Raw genomic sequence first — 14,218 nt, forward strand, 5'->3', positions numbered from 1 at the left:
GCTTGAACTGTAATTATCCATCTGCGATTGTTTTGAGCTAATTTGGACCAAAACTGAAGTCAAAGTAATTTACGACCTACTTATGTCACGTTAGACTTATAATTGTCCATGACAACAACCGGCCACTACAGTTGCTGATACTGTTAAGATAATTCTAAGATTTCGACGAGAAATGTTCAATCATCTCCCTTAAGCTCTGTCATTGCCCCATTGATTTATTTTTTTTATTCATCTGGAAAAGTGGCTTGCATCGAAACGTTTCAGTTACAATAAAGTCCTCAAGATATGAATTCTACACTGGAAGCAATCTGAAATGCCAGATATTTACAGAGAGGGTAAAATTGAAACTGGGGCCACGATACCAGGAATGTCTTGAAGTTCGTGGCGACTACATAAAAAGACTTGTATGTACTTATACCTCAACAAGAAGAAAATTTTCTCTCCTATGATTTTATTGGTTTCTTTAAATATAAGTTCTTTTTCGACATTCGTCATATATAAAAATTGATGTATATGTGGAAGTCCATGTTAAAGCATAACTCTAGAACACCGGAAGCAATTTTATCCAAACTTCTTACACATATTACAGTCCTGAAGAGAGTACTGTAGTGGAGAGTGGATACACAATGATTGAGAACAATAGATATTTGTCTCAAATTCATAGTTTTTGAAGTCCATGATATGATTGGTGAAAGTTCCGATGTCCTGTATACCCAAAGTCAACCGCAGAATCAAGTAAACCTTGCATGCCTAAGGAAATGCACTAAATTATAGGAAGATATAAATTGCGTAACCACATCAGCGCAGAAGTGAGAGTGTTAAATGTTTTCTCAGTCCTTCCTTAGGTCAAACAATTTTTAAATATCCAGAGATAAACAATCAATAGATTTCAATCAATTGAACAAAAAATGAAATGAAATATTTGAGTTTTACGTCCCACGCATATGCCGGTGTGGGTAAAGGAGACGGTGATGATGAGTAATGAATGAAATGGTGGAATGAAGAAAGTGGGCGGAACGGAAGACCCCGAGGAAACCCACGCACACGGAGATCAACTGAACAAGTTATATATGAGTGAGTATAGATCTTCAGGTGTAGTTTTTGAGAAAATCGAAAAAAAAACTGTTTTTGTAAACCTAAACATTGATGCGATACCATAACTACGCTATCTTTGAATACAAACTGATACTGAAGTATATAACCTTACCAAACTTTCCCTGTCCATTGTCCCTGTTATGAAAACCGGAGGTAGTAAATCTTTCTTCATTTTGTTCTCATAGTTAAAATGTTGTAGGTTTAGTTTGAAACAAAACTCAATGCTAGTTTCAGTTAAACCATCAGTAAAATTAATTCCACTAACGGTTAAAATACTATCACTACTTGTTACAATTCTTCTTACTAATGATGAAATTAATTAAGACTTAAATACACTTCCGATGTCTATTCACTTTCCCTCCCGTTTGGCAGTGATTTTATAGCTGCTGCATTCATTACACAATGGAATGAAGTTCATGTTTTGTCATTCTTGTCGTATTTAAACATTAAAATGTCTATCAGGAGCTGATTTCAGAGCTAAGAAGCTTCAAGACCAGATTCTGTATACAGCTCTTGTATTATAATGTAAAAGACTGTGTTAATTTTTCATATTCTTTCCGTATAAGTTTAAGTTTTTCTTCCTGAGAACTTTGGTAATGTATAGTATATTGTTTGTTTCTGAAAGCCCAATGATCAAATCAATCATAGATAAGTAATATAAAGACTACAAACTTTCAATCTAACAATATTCTTCTTATTTCTTTTAGGCAATCTTGACGAGAAAATGAGGACACATTACATGGTGGTTGTTATAATTTTTTTAATGGCTAACACAACAAAAGCGGGAGAAAACCTGGTACAAAAATTACCAAGAAACCAACACAACAGTGAATTATTGGGTTGCCTTTCGTACATTCTATCCATATATGACAAAAACACACGAGCTGTAACTGTGTTTGCAGATAATACGAATATTGGATTGGATGTGTTGCCACCAAGTTACAACGGTGCATTTGTAATTGTTAACAGCAACTTGCCAGATGTACTAAATACATCAAAACTCAAGGTTTCCGTATTAGAATGGTCCGAAGATTCAATAGTTTATTTGTTTTTCTTGGAAAACGATGTTGGTTTTTTGAAAACGATACACAAGATGAAATTATTTTATTTAAGTTCCAGAAGTAAATTCATTGTTGTTCTTTCTAGGATGCATAAAATAACAACTGGGACAGAAAGTATTTTCCGTAGTGCGTTTCAGGAAAATATATACAATGTGATTGTCATAACAATGGGAAATATAAAGTTGCTAAATATCATCGACATATACACGTACTTTCCATTCTCAAATGATCATTGTAAGTCAGCTGGTAGACTAACACTCATCGATCAATGGCATAAGGGACATATGATCAAAGGAAGTGACTTATTTCCGAATAAATTAGAAAACCTTCATTCGTGTGAATTGAGTGCTACAACGTTTTTCTTACCCCCTGATTCCATATTAGAAAAGAGAATAGATGGTGGTGTTATTGCTAAGGGACCAACTCCAAAAGCACTATATACAATTGCGAAGAAGATGAATTTTACCTTGAAGTTTACGAAACGAATTAATAAAAATGATCATGGTAGACTCTTACCTAATGGCACATTTCTCGGTGACTTGGCAAGAATAAAATCCGGAGAATTAGAAGGAAGCTTTGTAGGTAGAACACCAAAATTGAATCATTTTGTACATTTTCATCCAATACTCAGTGGAGATTTCTATCGAATGATATGGGCTGTTCGCCAACCCTCCACATATCCTAAATGGATGAGTATAATGTTTCCTTTCCACTTATATTGCTGGATTGTAATTTTATTCTTATATGGTCTCGTTATTATGCCTATGAAATTAATCAAATCACTTATTAAGAATAGAAACTGTTTAATATTCCGATCTCCTTTCATGTATAATTTCTCCATACTTTTAGGGATATCAGTCCCAGAACCACCTCGTATTCCTCTGGTAAGAATAGTATTTGTAATCTGGGTTCTGGGTTCTTTCATTTTGAATTATAGCTACCAGGCTTCGCTTTTTAGATTTGTTACAAAACCAATAAAATATAAGTTAATTAATAGTATGAATGATCTTTTAGACTCAGGCATTCCGCTTGGTGGCCTTTCTCACCATCGGAGTTTTTTCTCTGACCCTACTGATCACGTAATGAAACAGATTCTGGACAAGTGGAAGGATTTTACTTCTCCAAGAGCTGTGGCAGAAGCGTTAGTAGATTTAGCCGGAATTAAAAATTGGGGTATATTTTGGACATCCAGTGGTGTTGATTATTTGGTATATTCACACTCCTTTTTCGATTCACAAGGCAAACCGTTGATTCATAAAGTCCAGCAGATTGTTGTTTCAGTTCCTAGTGTTTATTTGCTGCGACCAAATTCTCCTTACGTGGATTCTTTTAACCAAGTGATTCAAGATTGTGTGGAATATGGATTACGTAAAAAATGGAAAACTGATACGTTACATGAGGTACGAACAACAAGACGACATTTAGCTTTCAGTACTAAAGATAATGATGTTGTAATAATTTCTATTAAGGATTTGATGGGTGGTTTTGCATTTCTTATTTTCGGATTATCTTTGAGTATAATGGCATTTGTAATTGAAGTATTTCATAAATAGAGTTCTTAGTTGAGGAAATAATAAGTGTACAGTGTTTTGCAGGAAGTATATTATATTGTGTTTTTGAAAGTATTTGGTCTAGGAATTAATTCGCGCGGTTGGTACGCACACATTGAAGCTGTAGTACAAACACAAAATACATAAATACCTTAAGAAAAATATTGTCCATCGCTAGCCACCACTTTCGCCCATCTGTCAGGCAATGTACGGATTCCGTGGCGAAAGAAGTCCTCATCCTTGGAAGCGATCCAGTCAGAGACCCATGTTTCGATATCTTCTGAAGAAGTAAACCGCTGTCCAATCAAATCGTTGTTCATGCAATCGAACAAGTAGTAGTCCGAAGGAGCAACGTCTGGTGAATACGGCGGGTGGGGTAAAACTTCCCATCCGACATTTTCTAAATAGGTTTTGACCGGTTTTGCGACATGTGGGCGAGCGTTATCATGTTGAACAATAAGTTTGTCATGTCTGTTCTCCCATTCTGGTCGTGTTCTGGCCAGAGCTTGCTTCAAACGCATTAATTGTCGTCGATAACCTTCTCCATTCATAGTTTCACCCGGTTGCAGCAGCTCATAGTACACCACACCTTTCATATCCCACCATATGCACAGCATAACCTTTGCACAGTGAATATCTCGTTTTGGTTGTGATGGACCTGGTTCACCTGGTTTCACCCAGGCCTTTTTTCGTTTAGGGTTCTCGTAATGGATCCACTTCTCATCACCCGTAATAATTCGATGCAGAAACCCCTTTCTGCTCTGTCGTTGAAGCAGCAATTCGCAAATGGTTTTTCGTCTTTCAACGTCTCTGTCTTTCAATTCATGTGGAACCCAATGCGACATCTTTTGAATCATTCCCATGGCTTTCAAGCGTTTGGAGACTGTTGTTTGATCAACGCCTAATGCTGCTGCAAGTTGTTCCTGCGTTTGACACGAATCCTGCTCGAGCAATGCTGTCAATTCTTCGTCTTGAAATTTTTTTGGCTGTCCAGCTCGCTCTTGGTCTGCCAAGCCGAAATCACCACTTCTAAACCGTGCAAACCACTTCTGACACGTTCGCTCAGCTAGAGCATGGTCACCATACACTTCCACCAAAATACGATGACTTTCAGTCGCACATTTCTGCATGTTAAAGTAATGCAGCAGGACACCCCGCAAAAACACTTTATCAGGCACAAATTGCGCCATGTTCACTTAACTACAAACTGGTGTTGTTGACGCTTTAATCCACTGCCCTATACTACGAACGATACGCGATGACAGGGGTTTGCAACACATGTGTGGATACACGGAACTGTGGGACGCTCCGTTCGTTGCGCCATCTCTTGTCCACCCGCATGAATTAATTCCTAGACCAAATAGTTTGGTGACTGTTGGCTTTCTATGTATTAAAGCTGTTGAGGTTGTTGCACGGGAGCATTTTGCTGTAGAATTAAAATTATAATCGTGGTTAGTTTAATGCTTTAATGATTTATATTTGACTTCGTTTCTTTTTTTTTTTTTTTGCTTGTTCTGCAATATCTTTTGGTGTAATACATATAGGGATGTTGAACTCTAACTACAGATACGGCCATTGTGATATTTTGGAATAATTTAAGCAAGAGGACGCAGTTTACGTTGCTATTAAGTCGCCACAATAGTTTTAAATCTATGGATTTTCCGCAAGATAGTGACATCTGTTGTCATTATCAGGTAGGCAGGCAGGCAGCAGCTTCTCAATACATTAGCTTGACGCATATATATATATATATACATATATATATATATATATATAGGGATGGCCAATTCCGGAATTTTTACTTTCCGGAATCCGGAAAGTAAAATCGGATAATTCCGGAATTCGGAAAAAATCCGGAATTCAGAAAAATTCCGGAATTCGGAAAAATTCCGGATTTCGGAAAAAATCCGGATTCAGAAAAAATCCGAAATTCGGAAAAATTTCGGATTTCGGAAAAAATCCGGAATTCAGAAAAATTCCGGAATTCGGGAAAACTCCGGATTTCGGAAAAATTCCGGATTTCGGAAAAATTCCGGAATTCGGAAAAATTATTTTTTCTTTTTGTAATCCTAAGAATTTTGTTCAAATGCAAACGAACTAATTTCCTTTTTGTAATCCTAAGAATGTATGATGCAAGTTAAGCTGAAACTTACATCCAAAATATACACTACTCAATCTTCCCATGATTAATGAGATGTAGTCCAAAAGTACGATGTACTCCTAATATTTAATTTTGGTTTTACTGTGATATTGTCCAGAGGTAAGACATATATCACACTGAGATAAACAACTTGACATAATGAAGATGTTATCATACGTAGTTTTCCAGAAAATCGTGAGAAACGATTTTTTATGAAGTTAAAATATGCGTCGCTTGTTGCCAGTGTGATGCAATTGATAACTTTTATGCTGGAATAGTCTTTATTATTATTATTATTATTATTATTATTATTATTATTATTATTATTATTATTATTATTATTATTATTATTATTATTATTATTATTAATCGTTTATGTACTGTAAAAGAAAAATATGAACCGTTAAGTAGTAGATTTTATCTGTTGTTTTTTGATATCTTCTAACTGTAATAACAAATTGCTTGTAAATACGCAATGATTATCAAGGACAATGGCATATTAATGTAAGGACTACTCTGCAGACTAGCGATAAACAATAAACAATAACAGATAAACAATAGTCCCCTCCCAAAAAAAGTAACTAACTTGGGCACGTTAGAATGTTCGCGAGAATATAGGGACGCATTGAGACTAGCAAAAAACGTGGTGTTATTATTACTCAAAGGGCCGTACGATGGAGGCTTTAACGTTAATGTTAATGGCACCAATGAGCACTTACTTGCTCTAACGGTTAACCTCATTTTTGAGATGATTCTTAGAAGTGGGCGTGGTGGCATGCAGTTGGAGTACTAACGATTTGCGTCACTATCGAACACTAACGTAGAACTAGCGACGTTTAAAGTCGAAATTGGAGTCTGACGTAAGTGGCTTGTCAACTTCACGGACATTATATTTTCCTTGAATGCGAGAATTTTGCGCCCTACCACAAAAATAGGAAAAAATGCGCTCGCAATATATTTGCACTGGGATGTTTGCGCCCTACCCCAAAAAGAGGGGAAAATGCGCCGGCTATATATTTGCACTGGGATGTTAGCGCCCTACAATTCAACTTATTATTGTATTGTGTAAAGTAACTTCCACTCGCACTTGAACTAGGCTTGCCTCTCATCGGCTCAGTGAGTTACTCCATCCGTTATAATATTCCGAACAAATGAAAAAAATACAATTTTAGTTCACTAAAGGGCAATCCATACAAATACAATTTTTCATTATACTACAAAATTTACAATAAACGTATAAATGACTGATATATAATTATTTATTAATATAATCAAAGAGTATAATTTAATCTACAAAAGGCTGTTTGGCTCTACCCAAGATATCTCTGTTCACAATCCTTGCGAGTTGTTTGGCTTTTCAGGACACAAAATATAGAAAAGAAAATGTAAAGTGAATGTAAAATCAGTTCAGTAATATTATCAAGAAAACTATGTACAGTGTGTTTACTTGCTGGAATTACACTTCAAACACACAATTGCGTTCAGTCGTTCTTTCAGGAAAAATGTTCCGGGGAGCATATTTAGTATTCCGGAGGGGGGTCACTGCTGGTACTATTCTATTTATTATTATATTATAGACGTATTATTTTGGTCTCCTCCGAGGGGGCACTCTGAGAGCTCTGGGGAGGCCAGTGTTCCCCCAAAATCATCTCTGGAAGAAGCAGTGATTGCGTTGATCCGTTGTGTTCTTTTGGCTTATATTGAAGTTTATTGTCCCCTTATATAGCCACAATGAAAATAAATCACAAATGGCATGGTTGTGGGGGGAGGATTGTTTATGCTCTAATGTCAGCCCCTCCGAGGAAATGCGTAAGCTCCAATAGGTTCTTTTATTTCGCAGGGCTCAAACTTCCCGTTGGAGGTACATCGCAGGCGCAATTTTCCCTGTTCTTGAGGTAGGGCGCAAATTTCCCAGACGCAAAATTCTCGACACCGTTCGAATGACCTCGGAAGACGATATCTTTTTCAATACTTTTTTTATATTCTTTTACTCGAGATTTTTTCATAGCTTCTTATTAAAATACTTACTAATATATCCTCATTTTATTGTCCTAACCAATCAATATGGGTATGTTGTCAGTAAAATATTTAGATTGATCGAACCTCTGGTGTGTAACCACAGTATTTCATATCATGCCCCCATTAGAAATCTTGGCTAAACGAACCAATATATGTTGCCAATAAAATAGTTTAGAATGATTGAGCCCCTGGTAAATAACCACAGTATTTCGTGACAGATCCCCCCCTTCCTATTACCATATTCTAGCTACGTGCCTGACTCAGCTAATTCTCTACATTCTTTACCAAGCACACATTTTCTAAAGCGGAAAATGCTCTCTAAATACCTAAGCTCATTATTTTCAGCAGATACACAAACTGGGTAACATTCTATCTACATGAATGTTATATATGTCGATTACTGGAAACCGCTTCTCGCTATCTATTACCATATTTACTATATAATGATTAACGTTAAAACCGGAAATGGTTGATTTGTACCGCTTCCGGTTTGAATATTACATTCATCAGGGAACTCGATTCTTAACTATTGACTCTGTACATCATGGCCAAAATTGATTGGTAATCTATCAGATAGTTCTTGAGACTGTTTGTTTCACTGACGGACAGAATGAATATATGGCTATAGAGTTTTGATAAACTAAATTCGTTAATGAGTGATGATGGAACAAATATAAGAAAGGGAACCAAGAGTACCACCGGGAAAATTTTCGAACACAAAATTAGCCATCGAAAACCCACATGTCCTGGGTTAGAATACCATAGATGAAAACTCTACCACTAAGTCATCAATCACCCGCTTATTAATTTTGTTAACTATTATATTAATATAAATTAATGAATGCCTGCTTATGTTAATTATTGAACAATTACATTGTATACTTCGTAAAGTCAAAAATTATAAATTTGTATTTACTGTACATACAGTGAGCGCAGAAAGTGTTCGTACACCTATGCTATTGAAACGAGAATGCCTGCGAAAAAGAAACAGAAAATTTAAGAAGTGTAATAACACACACAATATGAATAATGAAAACTAAGCTTTATGAATATATCAATAAAGAACCACAAAGACAAGTTTAATGGTCAGAAAGTAAATAAATTCCGTAGAAAATGTATAGAGTAGACGCAAAAAGTGATCGTACACCTGACGTACGAATACGAAACAAAGATACCACAACTGGGGTTCACTAGTATTCACCTGAGTATGCACCTTTGTATAGCATGACGAGTAACAGAGTGAGTTGTGAATAGGAGTGAAAAAACTGCACGGTGGGCTGTCGAAATGGGAAGCAACCGAACAGAAACAAATGAGGAGACAAGAAAAGTAATTATTAAAGTGCATAAGAAGGGTAAGTCTTTGAGAAAGATACCAAACCTCAGGGGCAGATCCAGAGGGGGGCGATCGGGGCCATCGCCCCCCCACAAGAGGAAACTTTCTTATTTTATATATAAATAAACCCATCCATAACAAGTTTGGAGCTCTTAAAAGTAGCAGTATTACTGCCGACCGCCCCTTCCCCAGAAGTCCGTCCTGGATCCGCCCCTGTATAGAGTAGCCACAATCGAGTATTTTCCGCTGTATGTTTGGAGTCGTTGTCTTGCTGAACAATAAATTGTTTTCAAGAACCATCTTCTGCGCACTAGTATGGAGATATTCCTTTAATATGTTAATATACACTTTGTGGATCATCACTCCATCGATAAGGTGGAGACGACCCACTCCTGAGGCACTCATACAACCCCAGACGAGCACGGACCCTCCTCCGTGTCTTACTTTAGGGACGAGATTTTGAGGATTCATCTCTATATTCACCTTGCGCCATACCATACGCCTCCCATTGGACTCGATAAAATTAAATTTATTTTCGTCCGAAAATATGACCCTATTCCAGAAAGAAGCCTGATCCCTTATCTTTATACTCTTTTTCAAACTTTAGTCTCTTTATACGATTTGTCTTGTTCACCCAGATCATTTTCCTGGCTATCCGACCATGATACCCTGCAAATATTCCGCACTGTACTGGCTGATACTTTAACACCGCGTGCTTCCAGATCCGTTGCCAATTGCACAGCACTACTTTTTCGGAACCTTTTTTCTTTCCCTAATAATGTAACGTTTAACTTGTTCACTCAACACTCTTGGTCTTCCAGTTCTTTTTTTTTATTATTATTTTTTTATTATTCTTTTATGGTTTCGCACAGTGATAGAAACATTATACATCGCAATTATTGTTTGTACTGTTGAACAAGGCCTGTCTGCAAGGTTTGCCAGGGGCGGATTCCGGAAAGTAAAAATTCCGGAATTGGCCATCCCTATATATATATATATATATATGTATATATATATATATATGCGTCAAGCTAATGTATTGAGAAGCTGCTGCCTGCCTGCCTACCTGATAATGACAACAGATGTCACTATCTTGCGGAAAATCCATAGATTTAAAACTATTGTGGCGACTTAATAGCAACGTAAACTGCGTCCTCTTGCTTAAATTATTCCAAAATATCACAATGGCCGTATCTGTAGTTAGAGTTCAACATCCCTATATGTATTACACCAAAAGATATTGCAGAACAAGCAAAAAAAAAAAAGAAACGAAGTCAAATATAAATCATTAAAGCATTAAACTAACCACGATTATAATTTTAATTCTACAGCAAAATGCTCCCGTGCAACAACCTCAACAGCTTTAATACATAGAAAGCCAACAGTCACCAAACTATTTGGTCTAGGAATTAATTCATGCGGGTGGACAAGAGATGGCGCAACGAACGGAGCGTCCCACAGTTCCGTGTATCCACACATGTGTTGCAAACCCCTGTCATCGCGTATCGTTCGTAGTATAGGGCAGTGGATTAAAGCGTCAACAACACCAGTTTGTAGTTAAGTGAACATGGCGCAATTTGTGCCTGATAAAGTGTTTTTGCGGGGTGTCCTGCTGCATTACTTTAACATGCAGAAATGTGCGACTGAAAGTCATCGTATTTTGGTGGAAGTGTATGGTGACCATGCTCTAGCTGAGCGAACGTGTCAGAAGTGGTTTGCACGGTTTAGAAGTGGTGATTTCGGCTTGGCAGACCAAGAGCGAGCTGGACAGCCAAAAAAATTTCAAGACGAAGAATTGACAGCATTGCTCGAGCAGGATTCGTGTCAAACGCAGGAACAACTTGCAGCAGCATTAGGCGTTGATCAAACAACAGTCTCCAAACGCTTGAAAGCCATGGGAATGATTCAAAAGATGTCGCATTGGGTTCCACATGAATTGAAAGACAGAGACGTTGAAAGACGAAAAACCATTTGCGAATTGCTGCTTCAACGACAGAGCAGAAAGGGGTTTCTGCATCGAATTATTACGGGTGATGAGAAGTGGATCCATTACGAGAACCCTAAACGAAAAAAGGCCTGGGTGAAACCAGGTGAACCAGGTCCATCACAACCAAAACGAGATATTCACTGTGCAAAGGTTATGCTGTGCATATGGTGGGATATGAAAGGTGTGGTGTACTATGAGCTGCTGCAACCGGGTGAAACTATGAATGGAGAAGGTTATCGACGACAATTAATGCGTTTGAAGCAAGCTCTGGCCAGAACACGACCAGAATGGGAGAACAGACATGACAAACTTATTGTTCAACATGATAACGCTCGCCCACATGTCGCAAAACCGGTCAAAACCTATTTAGAAAATGTCGGATGGGAAGTTTTACCCCACCCGCCGTATTCACCAGACGTTGCTCCTTCGGACTACTACTTGTTCGATTGCATGAACAACGATTTGATTGGACAGCGGTTTACTTCTTCAGAAGATATCGAAACATGGGTCTCTGACTGGATCGCTTCCAAGGATGAGGACTTCTTTCGCCACGGAATCCGTACATTGCCTGACAGATGGGCGAAAGTGGTGGCTAGCGATGGACAATATTTTTCTTAAGGTATTTATGTATTTTGTGTTTGTACTACAGCTTCAATGTGTGCGTACCAACCGCGCGAATTAATTCCTAGACCAAATACTTTCAAAAACACAATATAATATACTTCCTGCAAAACACTGTACACTTATTATTTCCTCAACTAAGAACTCTATTTATGAAATACTTCAATTACAAATGCCATTATACTCAAAGATAATCCGAAAATAAGAAATGCAAAACCACCCATCAAATCCTTAATAGAAATTATTACAACATCATTATCTTTAGTACTGAAAGCTAAATGTCGTCTTGTTGTTCGTACCTCATGTAACGTATCAGTTTTCCATTTTTTACGTAATCCATATTCCACACAATCTTGAATCACTTGGTTAAAAGAATCCACGTAAGGAGAATTTGGTCGCAGCAAATAAACACTAGGAACTGAAACAACAATCTGCTGGACTTTATGAATCAACGGTTTGCCTTGTGAATCGAAAAAGGAGTGTGAATATACCAAATAATCAACACCACTGGATGTCCAAAATATACCCCAATTTTTAATTCCGGCTAAATCTACTAACGCTTCTGCCACAGCTCTTGGAGAAGTAAAATCCTTCCACTTGTCCAGAATCTGTTTCATTACGTGATCAGTAGGGTCAGAGAAAAAACTCCGATGGTGAGAAAGGCCACCAAGCGGAATGCCTGAGTCTAAAAGATCATTCATACTATTAATTAACTTATATTTTATTGGTTTTGTAACAAATCTAAAAAGCGAAGCCTGGTAGCTATAATTCAAAATGAAAGAACCCAGAACCCAGATTACAAATACTATTCTTACCAGAGGAATACGAGGTGGTTCTGGGACTGATATCCCTAAAAGTATGGAGAAATTATACATGAAAGGAGATCGGAATATTAAACAGTTTCTATTCTTAATAAGTGATTTGATTAATTTCATAGGCATAATAACGAGACCATATAAGAATAAAATTACAATCCAGCAATATAAGTGGAAAGGAAACATTATACTCATCCATTTAGGATATGTGGAGGGTTGGCGAACAGCCCATATCATTCGATAGAAATCTCCACTGAGTATTGGATGAAAATGTACAAAATGATTCAATTTTGGTGTTCTACCTACAAAGCTTCCTTCTAATTCTCCGGATTTTATTCTTGCCAAGTCACCGAGAAATGTGCCATTAGGTAAGAGTCTACCATGATCATTTTTATTAATTCGTTTCGTAAACTTCAAGGTAAAATTCATCTTCTTCGCAATTGTATATAGTGCTTTTGGAGTTGGTCCCTTAGCAATAACACCACCATCTATTCTCTTTTCTAATATGGAATCAGGGGGTAAGAAAAACGTTGTAGCACTCAATTCACACGAATGAAGGTTTTCTAATTTATTCGGAAATAAGTCACTTCCTTTGATCATATGTCCCTTATGCCATTGATCGATGAGTGTTAGTCTACCAGCTGACTTACAATGATCATTTGAGAATGGAAAGTACGTGTATATGTCGATGATATTTAGCAACTTTATATTTCCCATTGTTATGACAATCACATTGTATATATTTTCCTGAAACGCACTACGGAAAATACTTTCTGTCCCAGTTGTTATTTTATGCATCCTAGAAAGAACAACAATGAATTTACTTCTGGAACTTAAATAAAATAATTTCATCTTGTGTATCGTTTTCAAAAAACCAACATCGTTTTCCAAGAAAAACAAATAAACTATTGAATCTTCGGACCATTCTAATACGGAAACCTTGAGTTTTGATGTATTTAGTACATCTGGCAAGTTGCTGTTAACAATTACAAATGCACCGTTGTAACTTGGTGGCAACACATCCAATCCAATATTCGTATTATCTGCAAACACAGTTACAGCTCGTGTGTTTTTGTCATATATGGATAGAATGTACGAAAGGCAACCCAATAATTCACTGTTGTGTTGGTTTCTTGGTAATTTTTGTACCAGGTTTTCTCCCGCTTTTGTTGTGTTAGCCATTAAAAAAATTATAACAACCACCATGTAATGTGTCCTCATTTTCTCGTCAAGATTGCCTAAAAGAAATAAGAAGAATATTGTTAGATTGAAAGTTTGTAGTCTTTATATTACTTATCTATGATTGATTTGATCATTGGGCTTTCAGAAACAAACAATATACTATACATTACCAAAGTTCTCAGGAAGAAAAACTTAAACTTATACGGAAAGAATATGAAAAATTAACACAGTCTTTTACATTATAATACAAGAGCTGTATACAGAATCTGGTCTTGAAGCTTCTTAGCTCTGAAATCAGCTCCTGATAGACATTTTAATGTTTAAATACGACAAGAATGACAAAACATGAACTTCATTCCATTGTGTAATGAATGCAGCAGCTATAAAATCACTGCCAAACGGGAGGGAAAGTGAA

The 14,218-nt window shown here is 36.9% G+C and overlaps 2 protein-coding genes across 2 annotated transcripts; one reads left to right on the forward strand and one right to left on the reverse strand.

Annotated features, from left to right (window-relative positions):
- The first annotated feature begins 2,323 nt into the window (after window positions 1–2,323).
- LOC145669762 (uncharacterized) lies at window positions 2,324–3,709 on the forward strand. The gene has a single exon (XM_081738100.1). The coding sequence runs from the start codon at window positions 2,324–2,326 to the stop codon at window positions 3,707–3,709; it is 1,386 nt and encodes a 461-aa protein (XP_081594226.1).
- An 8,243-nt stretch (window positions 3,710–11,952) lies between these two features.
- Window positions 11,953–13,338, reverse strand: LOC145669763 (uncharacterized). Its single transcript, XM_081738101.1, has one exon. The coding sequence runs from the start codon at window positions 13,336–13,338 to the stop codon at window positions 11,953–11,955; it is 1,386 nt and encodes a 461-aa protein (XP_081594227.1).
- Window positions 13,339–14,218: the final 880 nt, after the last annotated feature.

Source organism: Thermobia domestica, chromosome 14 (assembly GCF_964235325.1).
Source record: "Thermobia domestica chromosome 14, izTheDome1.hap1.1, whole genome shotgun sequence".
NCBI classification, from domain to species: Eukaryota; Metazoa; Arthropoda; class Insecta; order Zygentoma; family Lepismatidae; genus Thermobia; species Thermobia domestica.

Coding starts and splice junctions, on each gene's coding strand:
- LOC145669762 (XM_081738100.1), top strand. CDS start 2,324: ATGGGAAATATAAAGTTGCTAAATATCATCGACATATACACGTACTTT.
- LOC145669763 (XM_081738101.1), bottom strand. CDS start 13,338: ATGGGAAATATAAAGTTGCTAAATATCATCGACATATACACGTACTTT.